This window comes from Hypomesus nipponensis, chromosome 9 (genome assembly GCF_054491055.1).
Source record: "Hypomesus nipponensis isolate SF chromosome 9, ASM5449105v1, whole genome shotgun sequence".
In the NCBI taxonomy this organism is placed as follows: domain Eukaryota; kingdom Metazoa; phylum Chordata; class Actinopteri; order Osmeriformes; family Osmeridae; genus Hypomesus; species Hypomesus nipponensis.
Window position 1 is genome coordinate 25,334,184 of NC_140369.1, and position 24,010 is coordinate 25,358,193.

Sequence of the window (24,010 nt, forward strand, 5' to 3'; positions counted from 1 at the left end):
GGAGGATCTGGGGATTGTGGCAGCCATTGTACAATATGCAGGTACAGTAGATTTATGTGATGTATGACAGTATGTATGACAGCATGACAGTCCAGGCCTGAGAATGACTGCCGTATTATGTTGCCTTTAACACACCTGCAGTGATGCATGAGTCTGACCTCAGCTGATGACATGGCCTGCTGCCCAACCTGAAGAAGTTTTGCTATTTTTTTGTATGATTCAGAATCTTGTGGACGGGATACAGATGGTATCAAAGTTCTTTGGCTTTCCTTTGACCGATGAGCAAGTCCAGACCATTGCAAGCGAGAGCTAGCCTGACGTTGTCATACTCATAATTCTAGTCAGAATATGAGTCTGAAAACTCTCTGTTGGGCTGTGACTATGGGGCGTGTTTCAACCAAACTCGTAAAACAAATGCCTCTTCGCTCAATTGGATAGACCTACAACCAATTAGAGCAACGTAATATGTTGTTTGTTGAAAACAAATTCAACCCAAGTGCTCTTTCGTGACGTTGTTGATTACGTTACTGTTGATCATCTGTCCATCATCGTATAAAGCCCGCCCTGCCCGCCCTGGCAATTTCATTGGTCCGTCCCGATTCAGTTTTTTTGTAGTTGTCCCCAATACGAGACCCTCCAGACCCAACTTCCCGAACACATTTTTTTGTGGGCGGGGAGAGTTTGGCTGGCAGCCAGGCTAAGCAAGAGCACCTTTACAGCTCAACTCATGGTGGACATGGCAGCGTGTTTTTCTGCAAATGTACTTTCTCTTAACAGTGTATTTAACTGTTCTCTCTTTAACAGTCTCTCTCATTCAGTCAGTCAATTTGATTTAGAAAGCACATTAAAAAATTACAGCTGTTAGCCAAAGTGAATAATTAAAACACACACATTAAGACACAACCACAGACAATGCACCAAACATGTTACCACTGCACATACCTATGGCCATATGCAACAGAACATTTTAAAGAACAGATTTAATACCGTCATATGTTGAAGCAGTTTTTATACATTAAGTGGCAATTTCAGTATCAAAGTGCATTTGTCTTTATAAAAGCTACCAACAAAATCCATAGTTTTCAGGTGTGCTTTGGTATGCCAAGCCAAAGGAAAGCAAAACATGACTCAACACTTCACATTCTTGAATGTATTTTCTGTGGGGGTCAAATAAGTATAAAACAAACATTATTCACATCTCTTCTGAAACTGTCAAATGTTGATGCATATTCAGAATATATTTTTCATCTGTTCATACACTTTGGATTTGTGTCTTCACATGACACTTGGTACAATATGCATTTTGTATAATGATCTTGTTATTATATTTTTTATTCTCTTTGTGTTTGACCTTTGATCAGGTGAAGTTGGAGACTGGAAAAACCATTTCAGTGAGGCCCAAAGCAAGCAGATGGATGATGAGTTTCAGAAGCACTTAGCTGGTACTAAACTGGGGGACAAATTAAAATATGATGTTTCCTGCAAGTAAATTATCCTGGGAACTCCATAACCCACTTAACGTAGTAACATATACATTTTATTTATAGTAGTGTAAATTGTTATTCATGTCATTGTTAGATTTTGTGATTATATAGAATGCATGTTGTTCAGCACTTTTACTTCCTATTTGTCCTTACATTTAATCATTGTAAGGCTGGGTGTCCCCCTGCCCCCACTAATCATATGCTAAAAAAGAGTTGCTGGACAGGGTCTCTACTTGACGGCTCTCACATTCCATTGTGTAACTTCCTGTAGCATTGCAAGTCATATGTTGATAAGCAAGAAGTGGTCAGATTGGTCGGTCTTGTGTATAAAAGGAATTGTAATGCATTGTCCTTTGGATTCTTCATCTCCTGAGACATTCTCCTCAGCTCTGGCTTGTCCTTGTGCTCATTCTCCTTGCTCACCTCTTGCTTTTTCTATCTCTAGTTTTACAATAATTATGGTAGAGTATGTAAGAGCTAACCTTCATCTTGTAACCATTTGCCTTGTAATTGGTAAGTGACGTTAATGAATTAACCTTACTTTGATCATTCTTGCTATGATTTAACCCATCGGTCTTTGTCAGTCACGTGGGTTTGTTGTGGGTTTGTTGTGTGTGACGTCACCGCAACATCATTTTCCAGAGGTGTACACCATAGGTGTGCCATAGATAGGTGTAAACAGGTAGCAAGACAAGGCTTTGCAAAGTGACTGTGTTGAAAGGGAATCTTTACAGGGATGGGCAAACGATGTCTTGTGAGATGCCTTGTGAAGCTTTGGACCATCTTAATCAATGTATTAAATCCTTATTTTTAAACTGTAGTTTAGTCTGTTCCTCTGGGTCACAAACACTGATCCTCCCTTCCAAAAAACAAACCTTTTTCAAGTCCTAGATTTTTATACAAGGTGGCGTCGTTAGACTCATGGTACGATTCACTATATCTTGCTTAATGGGCGGAGCTAGTTCAGGCATGGAACTCGGGCAGCGCGCGCCATATCACCCATCACCGTGTTCTCAGCCCATAGGCTCAGCTTGATAGGCGGCGCTATAAAGTCGCACACATGCACGCACACCCGTCCTCGCCCCCTTGTGTTCTGCGCTGCTGCCACTGCTGGTCGCTCCCCGTTCTCTGTGTTGTGTTGGCCTTCTCTGTCGTTGGCGTTTCCCCGTCTGTCTCTTCGGTCCCGGACGCCGTGTGCGTGTTTTGGGGATCTGAACGAAGGTTTCGAGCTGCTTCCCGATGATTCTCCATCCGTGAAGCCCTGCACCGATGGGGTCGGTGGAATTCGGGGCGCCGAGTCAAGCGCAGTTCCCGTTTGGCCTTGTCGACCTACAAGGACTGTCCGTTGTACAACATGGGGTTCGGCCACTTGGAGCTGTTTGTTCCTCGAGTGGCGAGGCCGTTCCTTCCGCTCCCCTGCATGCAGCCCGGGGAAGGCTCCGGCGAAGGGCGGCTCCGTTTCCCGTGCTGCTGTTGTGCTGTCCAAAGGGGGGCTCGCATTCAGGAGCCGACCACGAGCAGTAGCGGCATATCTGGCATATCAGAGGAGCGACATTTGCAGGTACCATCGTGAATCACGTTCAGGTTTTCTCGGTGCACAGACCTGTTGGACAGGCGTCTGATCGAGTGCGGGGTGTAGGGTTGGACATATCGTCCAAGGACAATGCTATGTGCATGCTTCTCGGTCTACAATAATAGGGGCATTAAGGCTTTGCTGCACAAACCCGCATTCGAAGAAGCAGCCAGAGTTCGCTAGGTAGCTGCTAGCCATTAGTAGTGTAACTGTTACTAAGCCGCCCTGTTTGTCACTGCTTGACCGAGCCGAACAGAAGTGCTTGCTGTATTTGCGCCGTTTAAATTGATTGGATCTGCTCCACGATTCTAACAATCTGCTCGCGTTTGATGACGTCTTTCAATTCCGTGCAGCGGTATTATGAATACGGCGGAAGCACTGGAGTACATTGTCCTAGTGAGATTTAGCCTAACAATGGAGACGGCAAACGTTGTCGGTTAATAGCAGTAATAGTTTACTAGAATGCGTCCTGTAAAGGAATGAATACACTATGCTAATTCTGCTGCAACTCCATATACCATACTGGTTCTGTCTCTTACTTAATAGAGACGCGTATAAAGCCCCATGACATGCTGTTTTGGATGCTTTATGCAGGCCGTAGCGGTCCCGTAATATTGTAGCCTATCTGCATGTTGTCTTGTGACATCCTAAGAGGAACATGTTCAATTGAAGCATTGAGCTGCGTTTTCTCAAGGCAGAGAAGAATACCCTGCCCCGGTTACACCTGTAGATATACCAATGTGTACTGACTATGCTGAACATGTGTCTGATGTAATCAGTGTCAGAAAATGAGTAACAATAATGATGAACCGAGAAGCTTGTGAGACGGTCCGCATGAAGCCAGCTATACTGATTGCAATAGGTATCTGCATGCTGCAGGTAGCCTGCAGGGACGCTTCCCCGATCTGTGCCCTCGTCAAAGGGCAAGTGAATACCGTCAACCCCTGCCTAGTTCGATATTCTTATACATACCTTTATGCGTTCTCTGCGAGCCCTCTGCCTGTAAACATGTCTGTGCTGTGCCCTTTGCAGGGTGCACCGTTTCAAGTCCAGCAAGCTGCAACCGTGTCCATCAAAGCATTGGTGGCAGGTGTCCAGTTGTACGTTCGGTGTGCGGATCCTTCATCATGCAGCCTTCTGTGGAGCCCGTCTCTCCGTCTTGTAACAAGCGGTGCACGGAAGCAGCGGGCTGAAAGCAGACAAATGTCTTCCTAACACTCCACCTTTACTGCACAGACACACAACTACTCGGGTTCTGCGGTGTAAAGGTACCCCCACTGTGATGGTCCACACTAACTTCCTTTTGTCCCCTCTCCTTCATGCGCTAGTACCTGCTGTACCGCCCCGGGCGACACCTGATGAGCCCCTGTTTACCAGTGACGCAGCCGGCAAGGCCACAACCAGATCGTGGCTCACGCAACTCTACAAAGTTCTGTGCGAGTGCTATGGCCTGTCCCCGGAGCCGTATACGGCGAATTCCTTCCGGATCAGGGCGGCTGCTTCTGGTGTCCACGTCCGCGTGGACACTGGACGTCGTGGAAGTGCAGAACTCATGAGCGCTTGAGAACAGAGACCGGGACCGTGTCGGGTGATGCTTGCAGCCGGTACACAATAGAGGCTTGCATTGGATAACGCTCTGCAACTATCTACTCTAGAACGAGCAGCCGAGCAGGCGCTCAAGAAGAAGCTGAGCAGGCCCTCACGGGAAGCCGAGCAGGCGCTCAGGAAACCGAGCAGGCGGTCAGGAAGCTGAGCAGGCGATCAGGAAACCAAGCAGGCGCTTAGGAAACAGGCGCTCAGGAAACCGAGAAGGCGCTCAAGCTGACCAGGCCTCCAAGCTGAGCAGGCGCTCGAGCAGGAGCTCGAGAATCAGCCGAGCGGGAGCTCGAGAAGATCAGATCGCTCAAGCTGAGCAGGTCGCTCAAGCTGAGCAGGTCGCTCAAGCTGAGCGGGTCTGAGACCTCCGGTGACCAATGTGGTCCGCATGTATCCTGTGGTTGGGTGGCTTCATACATTGCAAAGATAGTATATCTTCGGATCTCCATGCAGCCATGGTGATCCACAGACTACCTCTGATGCGCTATGTCGCTGTCAGAATCCAGTGTCTACATGGGGACGTCCGCTTAGATGCCCTGGGAACAGCGGATGCACCGCTGATTTGTCTCACACATAGTTTTGTTGCTAGTAACAGTGGGATGTCATGTGGTCCTCCTGAGGCTCAGGAGGTGTGACGCTCCGCTCTACACATAGTATAGACTGGTGGAGTGTCGGTGTTTTGGGGATTTAACTTGTTGCTCCCTGCCTCATGTCATGCATGCTGCAGTGAAGGCAGGGAGCGCTTCCCCATGTACATCCATTCCGCCAATTTTAAACCATTTGTCATGTGTATGAATAAATGGTGAAATCAATCACGTGAGTGTCTTGACTGAACTAATTAAATGCCACACTTGAATAAACGCTGCACCAAAAATGAACATTGGGTAATAAATGCTGCAGCGTTTTATCGAAGAAATACGGTAACTGTACCATCTAGAGCAGGGGTGTCCAAACTTTTTTCAAAGAGGGCCAGATTTGATAATGTGAAGATGCTCGGGGGCCAATCGTCTCTTCGGAAAACATTTTACCATAAAAGTTACATGCAAATAATACACAATTTAAAAAAAAAAATATGGCAATGTAACCAAATATAAGCCACTCAGTCAGGCGTGAACAACTGTAAAAACACAATTCTGCTTTTCATTCATATTCAGAGTCAGATAACATTGAACAAAATACATGAAATACTACTACTAGTTATAGCCAAATCTTATTCAAGAGTTTAATAACATAAGTGCCATAAGTCCAAGTGCATATATTAGCTGTGCTTTTGGATTTTCACTGTTAATAGTGAAAGATGTTACTCTTAAAAACACACAATTTCAGATTGACCAAGAAACAGATAACTTACTGACACTAATGAAAAGGGTGATCCTGAGATCTGGATTTCAGTAAACAGGCCAGGTCGGGTTTGACGGCACTGGTTGAGATGCGTAAAATGTCACGTAAGTGGGAGTCACTTTGTTTTGACCTCAATCGGCTCTTGTTTAAATTCATGACAGAGAATCTCTGCTCAAAAAAAATATGTGGAGCCAAATAAGCTCAGCATTTTCTTTGCATGTGTTCGCATTTCTGGAAACCTGCCTTTATCCAGCTGCCGGTAAAAGTCAACAAGAGAAAGCTGCTGGTGTCTGCCGCGCCACTCGTCGTCACACTGCAGCTCAATGAGCTCCAGCTGCAGCTGAATGAGCTCCAGCTGCAGCTGTGGAGGAGCATCATCAGCAACCAAAAAAGCCAAATCTGCCAGCCATACAGGATCTGACAGTTCTTGCATTGGTTGCCCCTTTTCATCCCAAAAAATTCTGATTTCCCCTCTGAGAGAGAACAATCGCTGCAATGCAGACCTCCGACTGAGCCACCTGACATCGTTGTGCTAGTTTGCTGCTTGTAAAAACGATTGTTGCAGTGTTTTTTTTTAAGTTTCACACCCATGCAGTGAATGTTCTGAAGTTAAAATATACATTGCACTGATGTACAAGCTGTTTGTGTTGTCAGAGAAGCTATGTAGGCAGTGTATTCTTTTGTGTTCAGTTTTTTGGTTTCCTCCAACCCCCGTTTTGAGTTACTGGGTCCACCCCCCTTCTGCGCCTCAGGACCTCCCGCTTCACCGGATATACAGAAAATAAACCGAAAATACAGAGAGAACACAGAAATGGTCATGTTATTTTCTTCCCCCTACTTTGCTAAACAAAACCGAACCCAAACCGAAACCGTGACCCAAAAAAACGAACCGAACCGTGGGCTTGTTGAATTGTTGCACCCCTGCTTGCTACTGAAGTAACAGTCTAATTGATAAGTGGCAAATGTTTGCTAAAAAAGTTGGTGAAAATGACAGGACAAAAATTTATTTCATTGTTGGGTTTCCATTTAACCATGTTTGTACTTTTGACATTTGATTTTAGAGAACTTTAACTGTTTATTATTTTTTCTCTATTAAATGTCTGAGTTGCTATCTTGAGAATGACAGTTTTATCTGGCGGGTTACTATGGTTTGACAATAGTCTGTTGCTTTAGGCCTATTGTACCAATGCCTCCAGTATTAAGTTAGAATAAAAAGCTGTTTTGCTAAGATGCTAAAATGTTCTATAAAGTTATTTTATCTTTTTTTCTTGATTAGGTTGTCTTTATTCATGTTGTTAAGTATTCACCATGTACTGCCCTGTATTGTACTTACAATTTATCAAAGCAAGTTGTAAAGTTTAAACCCGAAACTAAAGTAGACTTGGGACTGAAAATATTTGGTCAGCTTGACCTAAAATGCATTATTTTGTAATGCTCAAGTTGTGTTTGTAATGTTATATTACAACATGTAATATGTTGTTGCTTTTCACAGTGAAGGTTCTTGTAAATAAAATGTTTTTAAGTTACAAGACTTAAATGAAGTGTGATATGATTATTATAAAGACATTAATAGAATTTCAACAGTAATAATTTCTATCTACGTAATTAGATGCAGCATGTCTTGTATTATACTGGATAAAACATTTAAATTGTTCTCATTTTGTAAGTAAGGAGACTCTTTAGTTGTAAATGACATTCAGTTGACCATAGAGACAGTTAACAGTTGACAATTAAACAAGATAAACATTTAACAACAATATTTACTAATATTATGAGAAAGCAATTATAATACCAGCTACACCTGCTTGTGATTGGCTTTCATCTGTGAGAATGTGAGTGTGTGTGTGTTGGTGTGTGTGTGCAGTCATGATCCAAATGAAACACACAATCAAGCCCCAGGTGTGTTCGAACAGGAGTGTGACTTCCCTGAAGACTCAGGTGTTCTTTCTGGACACAGGAGGCTATTCTACCTGGCACAGGGACACTGAGAAATCAAGGTTAACCCCAAACCCTGGACAGAGGGGCTCAGTGAATGTGATGTGAAAGGTGTGCAGATAACCTGTAATCAGACTCATCCCCGCCAGAGATGAGCCCAATGAGGGTGGTGTCAGCAGAGAGCAGCGTCATGCCAATGTCCTTCTGCATGTCATTGTTACTCAGTTGTTACACGTTTTTTCAGGGAGGATTTCAGGGAGTTTAACTTGATGTTTGAGGCCAGAGAAGCACAGCCTTGCTCTGTGAACAGACAGCCTGACAGCCTGTAAAAGGTTATCATTACAAGAAGGATTACAAACACTATTGTGACGCGCTCCTAGTTGTAGTGCTGCTTTGTTGCTCTAAGTTTTACAAGACAGTGATTGGAGGTATAAGGAGGTTGTCTGGCTGATTACCTTCGACTGCAAAGCTCCCTATACCTGGAAAATATAGCTGGTTTATCCACTTTGTATTGATGACATGGTTATAATACCACACACAATATTCTTTCAAATGAATAACATATGTTATACATGTATGGTCTACACCCCCTGTTGAGAAACCTGTTTTTTCCACACCCCACTACTTCAGATGATAGTTTGTGCACAAAATACTTAATATGAATTACCAACACTAAACGAAACATGGTTTTGTTATTCTCTGAAGTCCTTCAAGTAGGCAACAATAACGCTGCTAGTTTAAGAGCATTATTCATAAAGCCTCTAGGTGGCGCCATTGCAACATGAAACAGGTGGCAAGAAAACTTGGTTTATCGATCAAATAGAAATGTCACCTTTCTGTCTAAAACGCATCGTTTCAGGAGAGACGGCGCTTGGTATCCATGGTGTATAGACATATCATCATGACGTCATGGGGCAGACAGGGATTGTGACGCGCTTTACCAAATTATAAGAACTCGATACACGATCAAATCAGTCATTGATGCTCTGTAGACAAGTAGCGAAAAGCGTTTGATTCTACTTTTTCCTCGTTGGTAAAGTGTAGTGGAAATGTACATTTATTTTAGTATTACCCATTTTCTTCCTCGTTTGTCATCTTTAAAGAAACATGGATGAAATCCCAAAGCATTAACAACTTTGGCGACCTAAACAGAAGGTACGTCTGGTAAACCTAAAGTAAATAAAACAATTTAGACTGTTGAAAAACATCGACAAAAATAATTAGTTCTGTCATAAAAAACAAACAAATCAGTAGGTGAATAATCCGTGTACCCTTCGTTCTTTCATTTTTCCGTTTCAAAACCAAATCGGAAAAACCCCAAAACAAACTTGTTTGAAGTTTTTGATTGTTTCGTTATTGTAATATTTTGATTGTGGAATTCTGGTGGAAATGTGGAGGTGCAGGCGCATCTAAAGCAGTTCAAGATGGCTGCAAGGCTTCTTTTTTTTCGGGGCATTCCTGCATGTACAGGCACAGGTAAAACTCCATTCCATGGTCGACCCTTACCTGGTCCCACATCCCATTGTTGACTACTGCACATCTGGAACGAATGTATATGTTAATATAACATGTCCAGTTGGTGCAACAGTCATACACAAATCCATTAAATGCATTAGACTCAATGATATACAATGCATAGACCAGACATACTGAAGATACATTTAATTTGCAAAACACAATTTCAAATTCACTAATTCAGTGCTTGATAGGGAGCGCTAAAGAGAATGTTTTAAATGGAGCGTTGATACTAAGCATGTCTGGCTTGGTAGCTGGCCAATGCCTAAAAGGGTGCCTAATTGCGGAGAGGGGTACTGTGTGATGTCCGCAGACACCCCCTGTGGATAAAGGGTAATGTGAGTTTAGATATAGTGACATGGAGGAGAAAGGGGAATAGGTGAGATTCTCTGCAGCACTGAAGCATGTGATGACAGGTAAGCAGGGCTAAAATGTTCTACAAAGCAGAAATGGGGTGAGCTGTCAATCATCCCTATGTGCTCCTTTGTTAAGAGAAACAATATTACTTTTGCCTTGCATAGTATAGTACTCACCTCTACACCTCATCATAAATAATCAAATTATTTTTAATGGGCATGGTTGCATTTGCCACAATTCTGGCCACGTGGGTGGCCCCAAACATGCACATTTTTTCATTTTGGTCCATGTGTTTCATATGGCCCATGTATTTGGCATGGTAGGGGATGGGATTTAGATTACGACACCCTTTTTAAATAGAAGAGGAATATGCTTAACGCTGATTCGTCGGTCCTTCAGTGCATGCATAGGCCTATGTAATGACACAATTTAATTTGCTAAAGTTAGGCTGCTTACATGTCGTTTTCAGCAGCATAGTCGTTAATAGGACTGTGATTTTGGCGGAAAAAGTTCCACGCATTCCATTAATGGGGAAAACCAAACTTGAAGTGAATTTATATGCCTTGATTTTCTGTTTTCTCTTTCCCTTTTGGTTTTGAAACAGAAAAACCGCTGCAGAACTAGTGATTTCTGTCGTTCTTTTTCCGTTCTTTTTCTGTTTTTCCATTCTGGTTTTACAACATATCTTTTCGTTTTTTCGGATTTGGTTTTTAAACGGAAAAATGAAAGAACGAAGGGTACATGGATTGTGAATGCAGTGTTCAGTATCGTTAATCATATCGAGTGGACATCACATGATAGTTCCAGCTAATCCTCAGATGAGGAAGGCCTATTAGACAAGGTCAAACGCAAAGTAAATATCCTTGCACATTTCCTGTTTAACCAACCAATCTGTCGAGCACGGGTCTCAATCGATTAAATGTCAATCATTATTACTTTTATTATATTACTGTTACAACTCTATTCAGTTGCTTGTTATTGGGAAGCAGTATTTTTAAGCAGTATTTGAGTACGACCATGGTATTGTACGTATAGTGTTACACCACGAAAAGTTGAGCTCTTTATTACCTCCAACAGGTACATACAGCAACATTCAGAGCACAGTAATACTTTCAACTGCCAAACTGAAGAAAAGCATTTTTCGAACCACTCGACCTGTGCCGTGCTCTCTTTTTCTGTATCTCGTCCGCACCAGCGCCACCTTTTGGCGGAGATGTACTGACAATTAAATCCAATGTAACTAAATCAACTAAACATATATTAGAACAATTCTACTACTGTTTTAGACAGTTCAGCCAACACTTGTTCAAGTGCTACAATCCTCCCCTGCTAAACAAATGTTGTCCTCAACACTAGCTAAGTATTTTATACCAATTTGAACCAAAAGATGTACTTTTCATGTGACCTGAACGAAATACCATATGAGCAGAATAGAATGTTTCACAGTGCAAGTTCACTTTATACAATACTATTGAACCAAAAGGTGATACAATCACTTTGTACCCAATACTCAGACAAGCACATAGCTTATGACCTTGTTGAGTTGTTACCAATAGCATAAGTATTACATTTTACACTAACTATTGCAGTTAACACTTCAGGTGAACACTGCTCGGTGCATTCAGACATGTACAAGTCCATACTGGCAGGTGTTCTGGACAAGAAGTCTGCGTCCACATTGCTTTTTCCAGGTCGGTATTTGAGCGTTATGTTAAAGTCAGCCAACTCGGAAACCCATCTGTGTCCTGTCACATTTAGTTTGGCTGTACTTAAAACATAGGTTACAGGATTGTTATCACTATAGACTGTCACTGAGGGGGCATAAAACAAGTAGTCTCTAAAGCGCTCTGTAACGGCCCACTTGAGCACGAAAAACTCAAGTTTCCCTGAATGCAGCCTGTAGTTTTTCTCTGCATAATGGGCTCTTAAGATTTGTCTTAGGTTGGTCAAGCTGAGATCTATTTTTCCTTCTAAATAGCTCCTTAGCTTCAGTCCAGGACTACAGCCTCTACTACTTCAGTTTCAGGGTAGCCCTTTCTTAAGCCACTTTCAATCTGATGCTCAAGGCTACTGAAGCTCAGGGTGTCTTTGGATGTAGACTCACCCACATGACCATTTATGAGGAAATCTTTCCTAAATCCGCCTGAAGATGCCATGCAACAGCTGTTGCTCGCGGAGGCTCGTCCTTTGCGCTGAGTCCCACTGTCCAACGTTGTCCTCGGCGCCTTTTGGTGCTCCAGCGATGACAACCACGGTGACGGTGCCTGATCCACTGACGGTCCGTGGTCCTCCCTCTGGGCTGCAGACCGCTCCATGCGCGTCTCCTCTGCCGCTTCCACGCCCGTCGGTAACGACAAGGACGCTGCTCCCGCCGCCACAAACGATGGCCTTTGTAACGTTGCCACGACGTTGCCAGAAGGTAACGTCGCGGGTTACCAACTGAGCACCTACTGGCAACGTTGCCGCAACGTAATGTGTTAGCTGGGTTGCTTCTAACAACGAATCTAGTGTATCGTTCAACTCTAAAAGCACAGACATGCCTTCATCTTCGCTTTGTAAAAACTCGTTGCGCTCGCAGAAATCAACAATGAGCTTAACCAGAGCTCGGCGGCCCCTGCTCGAAATAGCTTTCTCTTCTTCGGTAATGCCACACAGTTCACATACTCTTAGCAGTTCGTTCACTAGAAGTCCGCATAATTTCTGTTGTAAATTCAACAGAAAATCTTCGCGATGCTCTGACATGTTTGCAGCTATGCCTGTTTATTAGATTTAACTGAAAATTACGCAAAAAACGGTCCGTGTCGTACTAGCTTGACCGTAGCTTTTCACTTAGCATTAGCCTCTCGCTCTCGCACACTTCACCATCTCACCGGTCTTTTTCAGTCTTTCTCCGTGAGGCAATCAAGATCTCGTTAGGACCTCCTAAATGTTACACCACTCCAAGACACTTGGGTGTAGAAAAGTTGAGCTCTTTATTACCTCCAACAGGTACATACAGCAACATTCAGAGCACAGTAATACTTTCAACTGCCAAACTGAAGAAAAGCATTTTTCGAACCACTCCACCTGTGCCGTGCTCTCTTTTTTTCTGTATCTCGTCCGCACCAGCGCCACCTTTTGGCGGAGATGTACAGACAATTAAATCCAATGTAACTAAATCAACTAAACATATATTAGAACAATTCTACTACTGTTTTAGACAGTTCAGCCAACACTTGTTCAAGTGCTACAATAGCACTTCTTGAGCATATCTCTTATGTGTGGTGTGGGGGCTGAAGTCTGTCTGTATAGACAGTAGGCCTAATGCTGATAATAACTTAACCAATACTTAAAATGAGTAGGAAGGGTTGTTTATTTCTGTCTATTGGGCCCGGGACATACTCCCACAGGTTCATTTATTCATACAGCCTCTAGGTGGCGCCAATGCGGCACGAAACATATAGATGGCAAGAAAACTGGGTTTATTGATGACAAAAAAGTAACTTTTAGGATGACATGGCCCTCTCCACGGTGTATAGACATATTATGACGTAATCGGGCAGACAGGGATTGTGACGTGGTTTACAAATTTATAAGAACTTTACAAAATTAAATGAGTCATTGATGCAGCAGGCAAGGAGCGAACCGAACCGCGTCTACTTTTTTTCTCGTTGAAAAGTGTAGTGGAAATGTACATTTAATGTGGAAAATGTATATTTATTTGAGTATTTCCTAGATTTTCATCTTTAAAGAAACATGGATGACATCCCAAAACATAAAAAACTTCAGCGGCTGAAACAGAAGGTAAGTCCGGTAAACCTAAACAATTTAGACTGTCGATAGACATCGACGAAAATACTAGATTTTTCCAAATTGTTTCAGTAGGCTACTTTTGCGTTTGACAGTTGTGTTTCACAAATAGCCTACCCTAAAACTGTAGACCTTTTAAAGTCATATTTCATATGTAAAAGTAACATTTCTTTTTCGAAAAACAATAAAATAATCTCTGTTCAAGACAATCGCCGTATTTCGCCGCTAGCCCCCTTCTCACTCCTCCTTACAAAGTTTGTGTGCGCGTGTGTTTTCATACGTCTGTGTATTTACTTGGCGTGTGTGTGTGTATGTGTGTGTGCGTGTATGTGCGTGCTTGTCAAGCCTACTCGTCTCCCTACCTACAGCCCCGGGCCCTGTTGGCCAGCGCTGGGAGCTGAACTGAAGCTTCCTGCCCTGCTGTTCTCAGAAGATCAGAAGCCCCTCCAGGTAGGAACACATACCTGGAGAGACTCAACACATTTGACACTTTGTTCATGTTGTTTACATTGATCAAAAGCAACATACAAACATACAGTAGATAATAAAGGTTCAGAAGTGCATACGTCCAACAGTGTTTAAGTGGGTAGAGCAAAGCGAGTCTGTATTTGACCTGCTAATATCAACATAATCTCAGATACAATATGCTAATCTCGAAGTGCAATAATAATAACAATATAATCATGTCAGAATTGGCAGGACTAGGCAGGCTGGTGAGTAGAAGGCCCTAATCCACCTCCCTGGTACTATAGACTCCAGCCAGGCTCCTCCCCTCCATGTTCCTCAGACTCTCCAATATCTCTGATACTGGCTCTGTTACTGTGCCTTGCTAAGTCTGTTTCTTGCCTTAAGGTGACTGGTGGTGCGAAGATGCTTCCCATCCCCCAGACCAGCTACTGTGAGTCTTTGTTCATTCATGTATCAACATTTAAATGATCACTTTCTGTCAAGAGAAGGGATCCACCAATCAAATTGTGACTCTGTTCTTCCTCTAGGTGTTCTTCCACCAATCAAAAGTTCCTCTCGCCCAGTGGAACCAATCAGAGCATCGGCCTCTGAAACACTCGGGCCCCTGGGCTGCAGAGCCACACCAGATGGAAGGGAGAGTACATACTCCTCTCCACCTCCGTCTCCACCTCCGTCTCTACCTCTGTCCCCATGCCGACCTGAGGCACAGTCTCCAGGTTCTTCTCCACCTCCAACCTCGAATGACCCCGAGACCCGGGACACCACGCCCAGTCTTCTGTCATTGGAGGAGACCAGGGACAAGCTTTCTGTTTTGGAGGGCATGATGTCACATCCGTGAGTGTTCCTTCAAACGCTCCCCTTTAGACTAGTGTCCTGTTCAGCATAATGTTACGATGTGTCGTCAGTTGTACTGTACTGTAAAGTGACGTCAAACGTCAGTTCTTGTTCTCGTTACAGTCATTGACAGGGGCGCCGTACAGGGGGAAAAGTTAGGACGATTTTAAGGGCCCCTGACTGACAGGGGCCCCAAAAAATAGAAAAACTAATAGAAATGATCAAAAAATATTAATATATATTTTCTTTTTCATGGGGCCCAAAATTCCTGGCGTTGCCCCTGGTCATTGGAAAATCATCAACAGGGTCCTGTTGAGAAAGGTAAATAAAATGTTAACGTGAATTCCTTTTACTCAGTCTGATCACCACATGTATCTGTATTGCCACATGACATGTTCTCAGAAGATCAGAAGCCCCTCCAGGTAGGAACACATACCTGGAGAGACTCAACACATTTGACACTTTGTTCATGTTGTTCACATTGATCAAAAGCAACATACAAGCATACAGTAGATAATAAAGGTTCAGAAGTGCAACAGTCTAACAGTGTTTCAGTGGGTGGAGCCAAGGGAGTCTGTATTTTACCAGCTACTATCAACATAATCCCAAATATAATATGCTAATGTAGAAGTGCAATAATAACAAGATAATCATGTCAGAACTTGGTGCTAAAGCCTCCTCGATGTCCGGAGCCCAGCCGCAAGAGCAAGGCTGCCAGGAAGGCTGCAGAAGCTGAGAAGGATACAGGGGCCAACAAGGGGCCCCTGGCAGAGTCCTTGAGGGTTGTGGAGGACGCTGGAGCAGCTTATCATTCAACCCTGGCTGACGAGTTGGTAGGACTAGGCATGGTGGTGAGTAGAAGGCCCTAATCCACCTCCCTGGTACTACAGACTCCAGCCAGGCTCCTCCCCTCCTCTCCATCTTCCTCAGCCTCTCCTATATCTTTGATACTGGCTCTGTTACTGTGACTTGCTATTTTTCTGTGACTAAAGTATTTTTCTTGCGTGCAGGTGACTGGACCTCCGTCTCCACCTCCGTCTCTACCTCTGCCCCCATGCCGACCTGAGGCACAGTCTCCAGGTTCTTCTCCACCTCCAACCTTGAATGACCCCGTGACCCGGGACACCACGCCCAGTCTTCTGTCATTGGAGGAGACCAGGGACAAGCTTTCTTTGTTGGAGGTCATGATGTCACACCCGTGAGTGTTCCTTCAAACGCTCCCCTTTAGACTAGTGTCCTGTTCAGCATAATGTTACGATGTGTCGTCAGTTGTACTTTACTGTAAAGTGACGTCAAACGTCAGTTCTTGTTCTCGTTACAGTCATTGGAAAATCATCAACAGGGTTCTGTTGAGAAAGGTAAATAAAATGTTTACGTGAATTCCTTTTACTCAGTCTGACAATCACCACATGTATCTGTATTGCCACATGACATTTCCCTCCCTCCCTCCCTCCCTCCCTCCCTCCCTCCCTCCCTCCCTCCCTCCCTCCCTCCCTCCCTCCCTCCCTCCCTCCCTCCCTCCCTCCCTCCCTCCCTCCCTCCCTCCCTCCCTCCCTCCCTCCCTCCCTCCCTCCCTCCCTCCCTCCCTCCCTCCCTCCCTCCCTCCCTCCCTCCCTCCCTCCCTCCCTCCAAGAACAAGAGCGTAGCTGAGCTGCAGGAGTGCTCGGACGAGGTCATGGAGTGGGTTCTCAAGGTGACCAAAGGGGTGGTCCTGCCTGCCATGGCCCTTTACCAGGTTCTCCACATCCGCAAAAACCAAGATGGCCACCCGCTGTCCGCCGCCATCTCCTACAGCAGTTGGGACTCCCAGAGCGACAGGTCTTCTTTTGCAGAGCTGCTGTCCCCAGCCAGGCCTGTCACTGGCTCTCTGACTGGGATGGTATGTTTCAACCCTGCTGATTCTCCCCAGGACCAGGCCTCTTTTCTTGGCTCCACCCAGCCCTACGTCCCCCAGGGCGTTCTGAGAATGATCTCAGAGAGGTTCCACCCTCTGCTGATAGGAGGGCAGGGATCCAGGCCCCAGGGCAGGCTGCTGGGTGGCAGGCCTCCGATGTTGGACTCTGATAGGCCCACGGAGGAGGACGTCCTCGCCATGGCATCCCTCACTGTGGCAGAGATCCTGTTGAAGGTGCAGGCAGTGATGGATAAACAAGAGCACGATGCAGAGGACAAGGTGTCAGCCTGTGTGGAGGAGCTCTACGAGTCTGTCATGGGAGAGGTGCTGGAGAAGTTTGCACTCCACCACCCCGGCTGCTTGCTGTCAGACTGCCATGTGACCAGCATCTCCCAGGACCTGATAAACAACGCCTGGCAGGACGCCAAGGAGAAGATTCAGGTCCTCGCCAACAGTCACACCGATGCCATCAATGAGCTGGTGTCCCCGTGGCCCCCGTCGTCTGCCGACACAAGGGAGAGGATGGAGATGGCCTCCTTCCTCACTGGCAGTGTGGCGGAGGCAGAAGAGATGGAGAAGGCGATGGCTCCGCCCAGCCGCGTGACATCACCGACCCTCTGCTCCCTGAAGGAGAGCCTCTCTGGAATCCTGGCCCGCCACGCCCTGTTCCAGAGCCCGGGCGTGGTCCCCACGGAGGAGAAGCTGGAGCTGGTGAGGATGGTGGGGGGTTTCCTCCAGGAGATGGAGCCCACAGAAGGAGGCTCTTCCCTGGACCAGCCCCAAGAGGCCTACGAGGCCTCCCTGGTCCAGAGCGTGGCCACGGCCTGCAACGTGATCCACAACGTCCTGAAGAACTTCCACGCAGCCCAGCAGCTGATTGGGCAAGTGGAGGTGGCTGACTTCCTGCAGCCTGGAAGTAAGACCCTCACCATGGTGGTGGAGTGTGTTAGCCAGAGCCTGCTAGGAGACGTTGCCGTGGAGCTGGATGCCCTGAGGAGGAGGAGGAACCTGGAAGCCAGCAGAAACAGTGGGAGGAGCAGCAGGAATCAGGAATGCCTCCCTCTTGACACCCGGCAGGAGCGATCAGTGGAGTGCAGCTCTGCTAGCAAGGAGGAGCAGGAGGAGGAGGATCCTGAGAAGAAGGAGGAGACCGCCCCTCCCTCCTCCAGGAGCACTAGCGCCTGGAGCGAGGCTAGCAGTGCTGCCAGCTGCCAAGACCTCAGCCTCACCGCTGAAAACATGCTGGACATCATCATGCGGATGGCCCACTTGGCCTCCAGATCCTCCCCTGACGACGACGACAAACGCGATGGAGGCTCCTCTGTCAAATCGTTCGACCAGGAGGAGTACGACCTGGGCCGCCTGCTGGCATCCCACAGCATGTGCACCAGGATGTTCCAGGGGAGGATCCAACACTTCTCCGAGCAGTTGATTAACTGCATTTATCAGCTTCTCCTGGACACCCGGATGGGACGACTCCCCTCGACACCCCATTGTCGCTTCGAGCCCAACTTCCAGAACCTGGAGGACAAGGAACGTCTGGACCAGGAGCTGTTCACCCCTCTGCTGTACAATTTTTTCCAGACGGCCTTCAAGAGCCTGATGGGGAACCTTCTGGGTGAAGAAGACCTCACGGACGACCACCGGGCATCCTGCAGCGATGCGTCCTCGGACGGCAGTGACAGCAGCAGTGACAGAAGCAGTGACAGCAGCAGTGACAGCAGCAGTGACAGCAGTGACTGTCCCTCCCTGGACTGGTCCCGAGGGATGACGCCAGGCCCCAGGCATGGGGTTGAGGGTAGTAGGAGATCACAGAGCAGGTTGAAGCCCTCCGACAGCCAGGATCAGAGGCGCGCGCTGGAGGCCATTTGTGAGGTGTTGACTACCCAGGCGGGAAGTGACCTCTACAAGACACGCAACGACCCACAAGAAAACATGGTTGTTGTCCGCAAAGGTAGAGAATTGTTTTTACCTTTAGATATAAAAAATGGTAACTATGCTTTTGTAAGACATGCGATTGTAAGAAAAATTTGTAAGTATTGAGATCTGCTGAATGACAGTGTAGTTCAAGTAAATAACTGTAATAATAGTATTGTAGTTAACAGACAAAATATGATATGAGAAAAGTAAGGTTAATCGCTATAATAGTAATAGTGTAGTTAAAAGTTAGTTTTCTTGTGCCAGGCCTTGATGTTGAAGCCAGGGTCTGTAACCTAGCCAGCTCCTCCTCTGAAGACCAGGAAGTGACAACCGGAAATCTCGATCCAGAGTCAGGTCTCACCAGCCAGCAAGTAGGACAGCCTGAGATAGATGAAAACAAAAACGCTGACTACCCTGATGATTTCCACGAAGAGGAAGAAGGGTCAGATTGCCAGACAATTGCCAAGGGTGCATTGATGGAGGAAGAAGAGAAGGATGAAGATATTGGAGCTGCAGGCGTCCCTGAGGAGGTCCAGGATCATCCCTCCCTACCCGTGAGCCCCTCTGAGACCCCCTCCCTCCAGCCCGGGGAGGTTCTGATCCAGGAGAAGGTCCTGACGCCCCCCCGGCCCAGCGCCCTGCACCACCAGACCCTGCATGACCTGCTGCACAGGCTGGTGGGACGCCTGGCCCTCCAGGGGCCCCTTCGTTCCTGCTTCACCCCCACCAACTCGGAGATAGAGTCTGTCCTCTTCCAAGACGTGAGCTGGTTTCTCTGGAACCAGGCCGGGATCGGCCTTGTCCTGGAGCACGAACCCCAGAACCCACTCTTCGGTGGCGCCGACGCCCTAGATGCCATGTTTGATGCGACCTACGCTGAGCTGATGCTCTGTTCCGATAGCAACAGGGCCCAGGTCCACTCCGCCCTCCAGGGAGGGGCAGGCATCGTCTGCATGGCCGAGAACGTCGCCACGGTGATCTGCCGTCACGCCGAGTTTTGGCGCCCTTCTGCCGTGTCGGGTGAGACCCCTGATTTGGAAACAGGTTGTGAGGAGAAGGAGAGCGCAGAGGACTCTGCTGGCTTGGAAAAGGCCGGTGGAAGTTCCAGCCCCTTCACATGCAACAGAAGCTTGGATGAAAGACTTGAGATGGAGTCTGCTGGCTTGGAAAAGGCCAGCAGACTCGCCTACTGCCTCTCATCCTCCTCCACTTCCTGGTCCTGCTACTCCTCCTCTTCTTCCACCTCTGTTCTCTCCTCTCCTTCATCCTCCAAATCCTCCACCAGCTCCTCCACCTCCAGGGGCTCCATGGATCAGGCCCCCAGCCCAGAGGGACATCATTTGGGACAGACCGACACCCCCGTCCTCCAGAGATGGTTCACACTGGTAAGCTGAAAACAACACCACACACTAGCACAAGGTAGAACTGACCTGAGCTGAGTCAGCGATGAGAAAGGACGACATGTGACAATCTCAATGAATCTGTGTGTCTTTGCTCTCACTTCCCAGAAGAAAGAGAAGACTTGCTTTAAGGATGGACAGAATGTGGCTGCCAAGGGAAGAAAGACAAGCAGAATATTCAAGACAAACAAAGTTTCTCCCCTTAGCGCTGAACGTGAGATCCTGACTGCATTTTTGCTCATTTAGGCTCTCCCACCATTTCACACACACAGACTTGCACACAAACACACACACACACACACAGGCATACAGATATGCACACACACTATTTTTAAGTGAGAGGTCACAGTGCTGAAGTTCTGTGTGATGTCATACCTTGTTGTGTGATGGTGTTTCCTGTCCAGGTCCAGGCCTTGGTGAGTCCTCCATTGCTGGAAGAAAGGAGAAGAAGAAGAAGAAAAAGTCTTTCAAATCTTTCTTCCGGGGGATCACTACAGCTCTCTCCAGGGCTTTCTGCTTTGGCTGCGTGAAGAATATTCACCAGTAGAGAACGCCACCTGCTTAGTCAACTGTCTGGCAGAGAAAGAGAACCTGTCACTACGGCAACAACTGTAGTTACTTCCCTCTTCTTCAGAAAGTGTAACCATTTTTTTTTTATATTCCAATAAAAACCACTGGACCTTCGTTTATATCTCCTTTGTAATCGTTTAAGCTGTTTGTGTACAAGGTTGTGACATCACTATGTCAGGACTGCTGCCATACAGAGAGGCTGATTAGCATGTGTTAGAGTCATTGTACAAAACCACTTTACATCAGTGTAAAAGTTACCTTAAACATGAGCTTTTCAAAAACTTTTAAATACACATGACCAAACTACATATTTTAAGAAGGCTACTTGACTTAGTTTAGAATAGTTGTTATTATCCCCCAATTTAAAAAGAGCCTTCTTTTGTAATGATTAGATTGAAACACACCACCGTTCTTCTTTGTTCCAAGTGGTCTTGCTTGCCTCTGCTCACACATGTTTACCTAATACACACACAGAGACACACACAGTCACAAACTGTGCTGGTTCCTTCGTGCCAGATATTGATTTATGGTGTGTGAGCCACTCTGTTTGATAACTTGTATTTTTGGAGCAGTTGATCCGGTTTGCAGTATATTGGATTGCACACACACACACAGCACAGAAAATGAACCAGAACCATTTGACCTTTTTTGGAATGATCACAAAACGTGATCTGCTAACGAAATTCACACTTGAGAATAGGACATTATTGTCATTCAAAGAACAGAGCTATGAGAAAGGGTGAGAAAAAGAGAAAGAGGCAGAGAGAGCCACAGACATTTCAGGTGACCACTTGTAGAGTTCGAGTTTAATGAATTCCTGATCTGGAAAGAATTGCTGCATGAGTTCTTATCACCTGGGGGAAAGAGTTTTGGGACATCATGTTCTGAGGCTGTGTTGTTTCAACTGTGATTGTGTTTCGGAAACAATGTGTGGGTTGGTATATTTATAGTTAGTACTTTTAAAATAAAAACTACAAATGCTACACTGCTTTGCTTGCAGTGTTATTTTCTTTATTACAGTGCACAGTATGTATGCCTTCTAGCCTCTAGCCTGCGATAAAAGCTATAACCAAAAGAAAATAAACCCAAACAAAATACAGGTAAAAAATACGGTAGTGGCACTTCAATAGTTCGACTTTGAACACGACCACACACAAATCCAAACATCTTCTCAGCTAGATTCCTTGGACACCACCACGCACTGTCATCTACCCTGCACCGTCCGGGAATCGCGAACCCAACTTTCTGCTAGAAAGTTACATCACTTCCTAACCTCCCCAGATCCACCTGGTAACAAGGAGTGAGCTAATGATAGGAAGAGACTGAAAACAGATGCATCTTTTAACTAAACAGTTTAATACAAATATGTCTGATATAGGCTACCCCTATATTACTAAACAGTTAAACAATATTCTAAAGAGCTAAACAATGTACTAAAGAATCAAACAATGTGAGATATCAAATATATATAAATATAAAATGATACAAAAATATATGAAATCGGGCAGCGTAGTGCAAAATTGCTGTGGAAATGGTGGAAGGATCTTTACCCTGTGTTCTGGCCCCCTCTTTCACCGACCGTCTCTGAAGGAGGGGATCCATCACTGAATTGCTGCTTATTAAAATGCCACAAGGATACAACTTCACTTACTCCATGTTGTAGGCTACCATTGAGCTGCTGCCTGCAGCCATCCCCATCTCCCCCTTGCTGTCTAAACAATTTCGGAGCACTTGAACACCATCTTTGTACTTCATGACATCTGACTCATTCAGTCTCCAAACACCGAGGAGAGAGGACCTCTGAAAATGCGCTTAGGAAAGCCTTTTGTGTTGATATCAGTGAGCAATTATTTGATAAACAACAGGTTTACAGCTGGGAGAGGTCGTCTTTTACAAAATGATGAAGCCCATGTCACGGACCGCACGGCGTCTGAGGGCCGATGCATCACAAGACGCACCTGTATTGTGTTTAACTCATTAGCATGGCCATATAAGCGGAGCTGTCTCTGACTTCGTTGTGGAGTCAACGGTGCGTGTCCACCACAGCGGCGATTCCATCCAATCCATTTTCTATTAAACCGGGCGTTGACGCTCGCGTACGCTCCCACAATGCCCTACACCAGCGTCAACGCCCGGTTTCATAGAAAATGGATTGGAAGCCTCCGCTCCGCTGCAGTGGACACGCACCGTTATTCTTAGTTTTGTTTTCGATGGCCGAGTGGCGTTTGACCGTTGTTCTGTAACAACCTCATATTTTTTAGAGACAGGGAGTGCCTCCCCTCTACTCCACTAAAGTCAAAGCTGTTTCCATGTCTGTGGTCATCAACAAATTGTCAAATAATTAAGCAAGTGTCTTGACTGAATTGTGTGGGGAGGGTTAGCACAAGTGAATCGAATGAGGATGTGACAGCACAAATCACACCAGCTTTATTTCATGCTTCCATGTTCTAACCACACACACATGTACACACACACACTTCTGACTGAGCGCTATTGCTTTATGTGGAGGAAATGTGACTGTGAGACACTACTGTTTATTTTATGTTGAACAACTACGAATTACGAACTTAATCATGTTTGAAGTAAGGGCATTTAAGTAATATTTGAACTATCATTACATTTACATGGCTGGCATTTAAGCAAGTTTCTCAGTTAGAGAGATATTTTTCCTTCGTTTTTCTGCTTTTTACTGCAGCAACCCTGAACCCTCACTCTTCAGTGGACTGTTATTTTAGAAGGTTTTTCAGTAATAGATACATTTTTTCTGCATTTTACCGCAGCAACTGAACACTCAGAGTGGACTCTGTTGAACAAGTCACTAGAGAGTCTTTTCCCGTAATGGCAGGAGGAAGAGCGAGGATATGTGAGAGGGCATGAAGGCTTTCTTTTTGTCTGCATGTCCCAAAGTAAGATCTTTTTTATTTTAACTTTAAAGCAACACTGAACCCTTACTGGGTGTAGGTGGGCTGAAGATGAAGTTCAGTTCTTGACATTGTAATAAAACTCTTGAATAAAAGTATTTTCAGCTATTTTTTCATGTGTTAATGTTTAGGTTGGTGAGTAGTCAGGTGCAATGTCTGCCCAAACCATATGACCCTACACATGCACACCTTCTAATAACGCCACATGTATGGCAGATCAAAGTCAGAACTTGTATGGACACTAGGTCAGGCCTGCATCGACGTGAGACCAGCATTGGATCTATTATGTTTCCTTGCCCAGCGCTAAGAGAGACATGATCAGTCAACAGTGAACAGCCTCCTCCTCTCTCTCTCTCTCTCTCTCTCTCTCTCTCTCTCTCTCTCTCTCTCTCTCTATCTCTCTCTCCTCATCA

General features: G+C 45.6%; 2 protein-coding genes and 1 long non-coding RNA gene across 4 annotated transcripts in view; 1 reads left to right on the plus strand and 2 right to left on the minus strand.

Moving 5' to 3' along the window:
- The window catches only part of LOC146273964 (NACHT, LRR and PYD domains-containing protein 3-like), a 184,679-nt gene that overhangs the window by 102,705 nt on the left and 57,964 nt on the right, over positions 1-24,010 (minus strand). The gene's annotated exons all lie outside the window — the stretch shown is intronic.
- On the minus strand, positions 7,833-8,835 carry LOC146273969 (uncharacterized). Its single transcript, XR_014766547.1, has 3 exons — positions 8,762-8,835; positions 8,385-8,408; positions 7,833-8,252 (listed from the first exon to the last, which is right to left on the minus strand). It is a non-coding gene; the product is annotated as an uncharacterized LOC146273969 (long non-coding RNA).
- On the plus strand, positions 15,738-20,746 carry LOC146273970 (uncharacterized). Its single transcript, XM_084705239.1, has 7 exons — positions 15,738-15,743; positions 15,903-16,090; positions 16,214-16,250; positions 16,526-18,740; positions 18,971-20,091; positions 20,215-20,320; positions 20,511-20,746. The coding sequence occupies exons 1-7, from the start codon at positions 15,738-15,740 to the stop codon at positions 20,651-20,653; spliced, it is 3,816 nt and encodes a 1,271-aa protein (XP_084561365.1). The 3' UTR covers positions 20,654-20,746.

Coding starts and splice junctions, on each gene's coding strand:
- LOC146273970 (XM_084705239.1), top strand. Junction 16,091..16,213: donor GAGGTCATGATGTCACACCC/GTGAGTGTTCCT, acceptor TTCTCGTTACAG/TCATTGGAAAATCATCAACA. Junction 18,741..18,970: donor CATGGTTGTTGTCCGCAAAG/GTAGAGAATTGT, acceptor TTCTTGTGCCAG/GCCTTGATGTTGAAGCCAGG.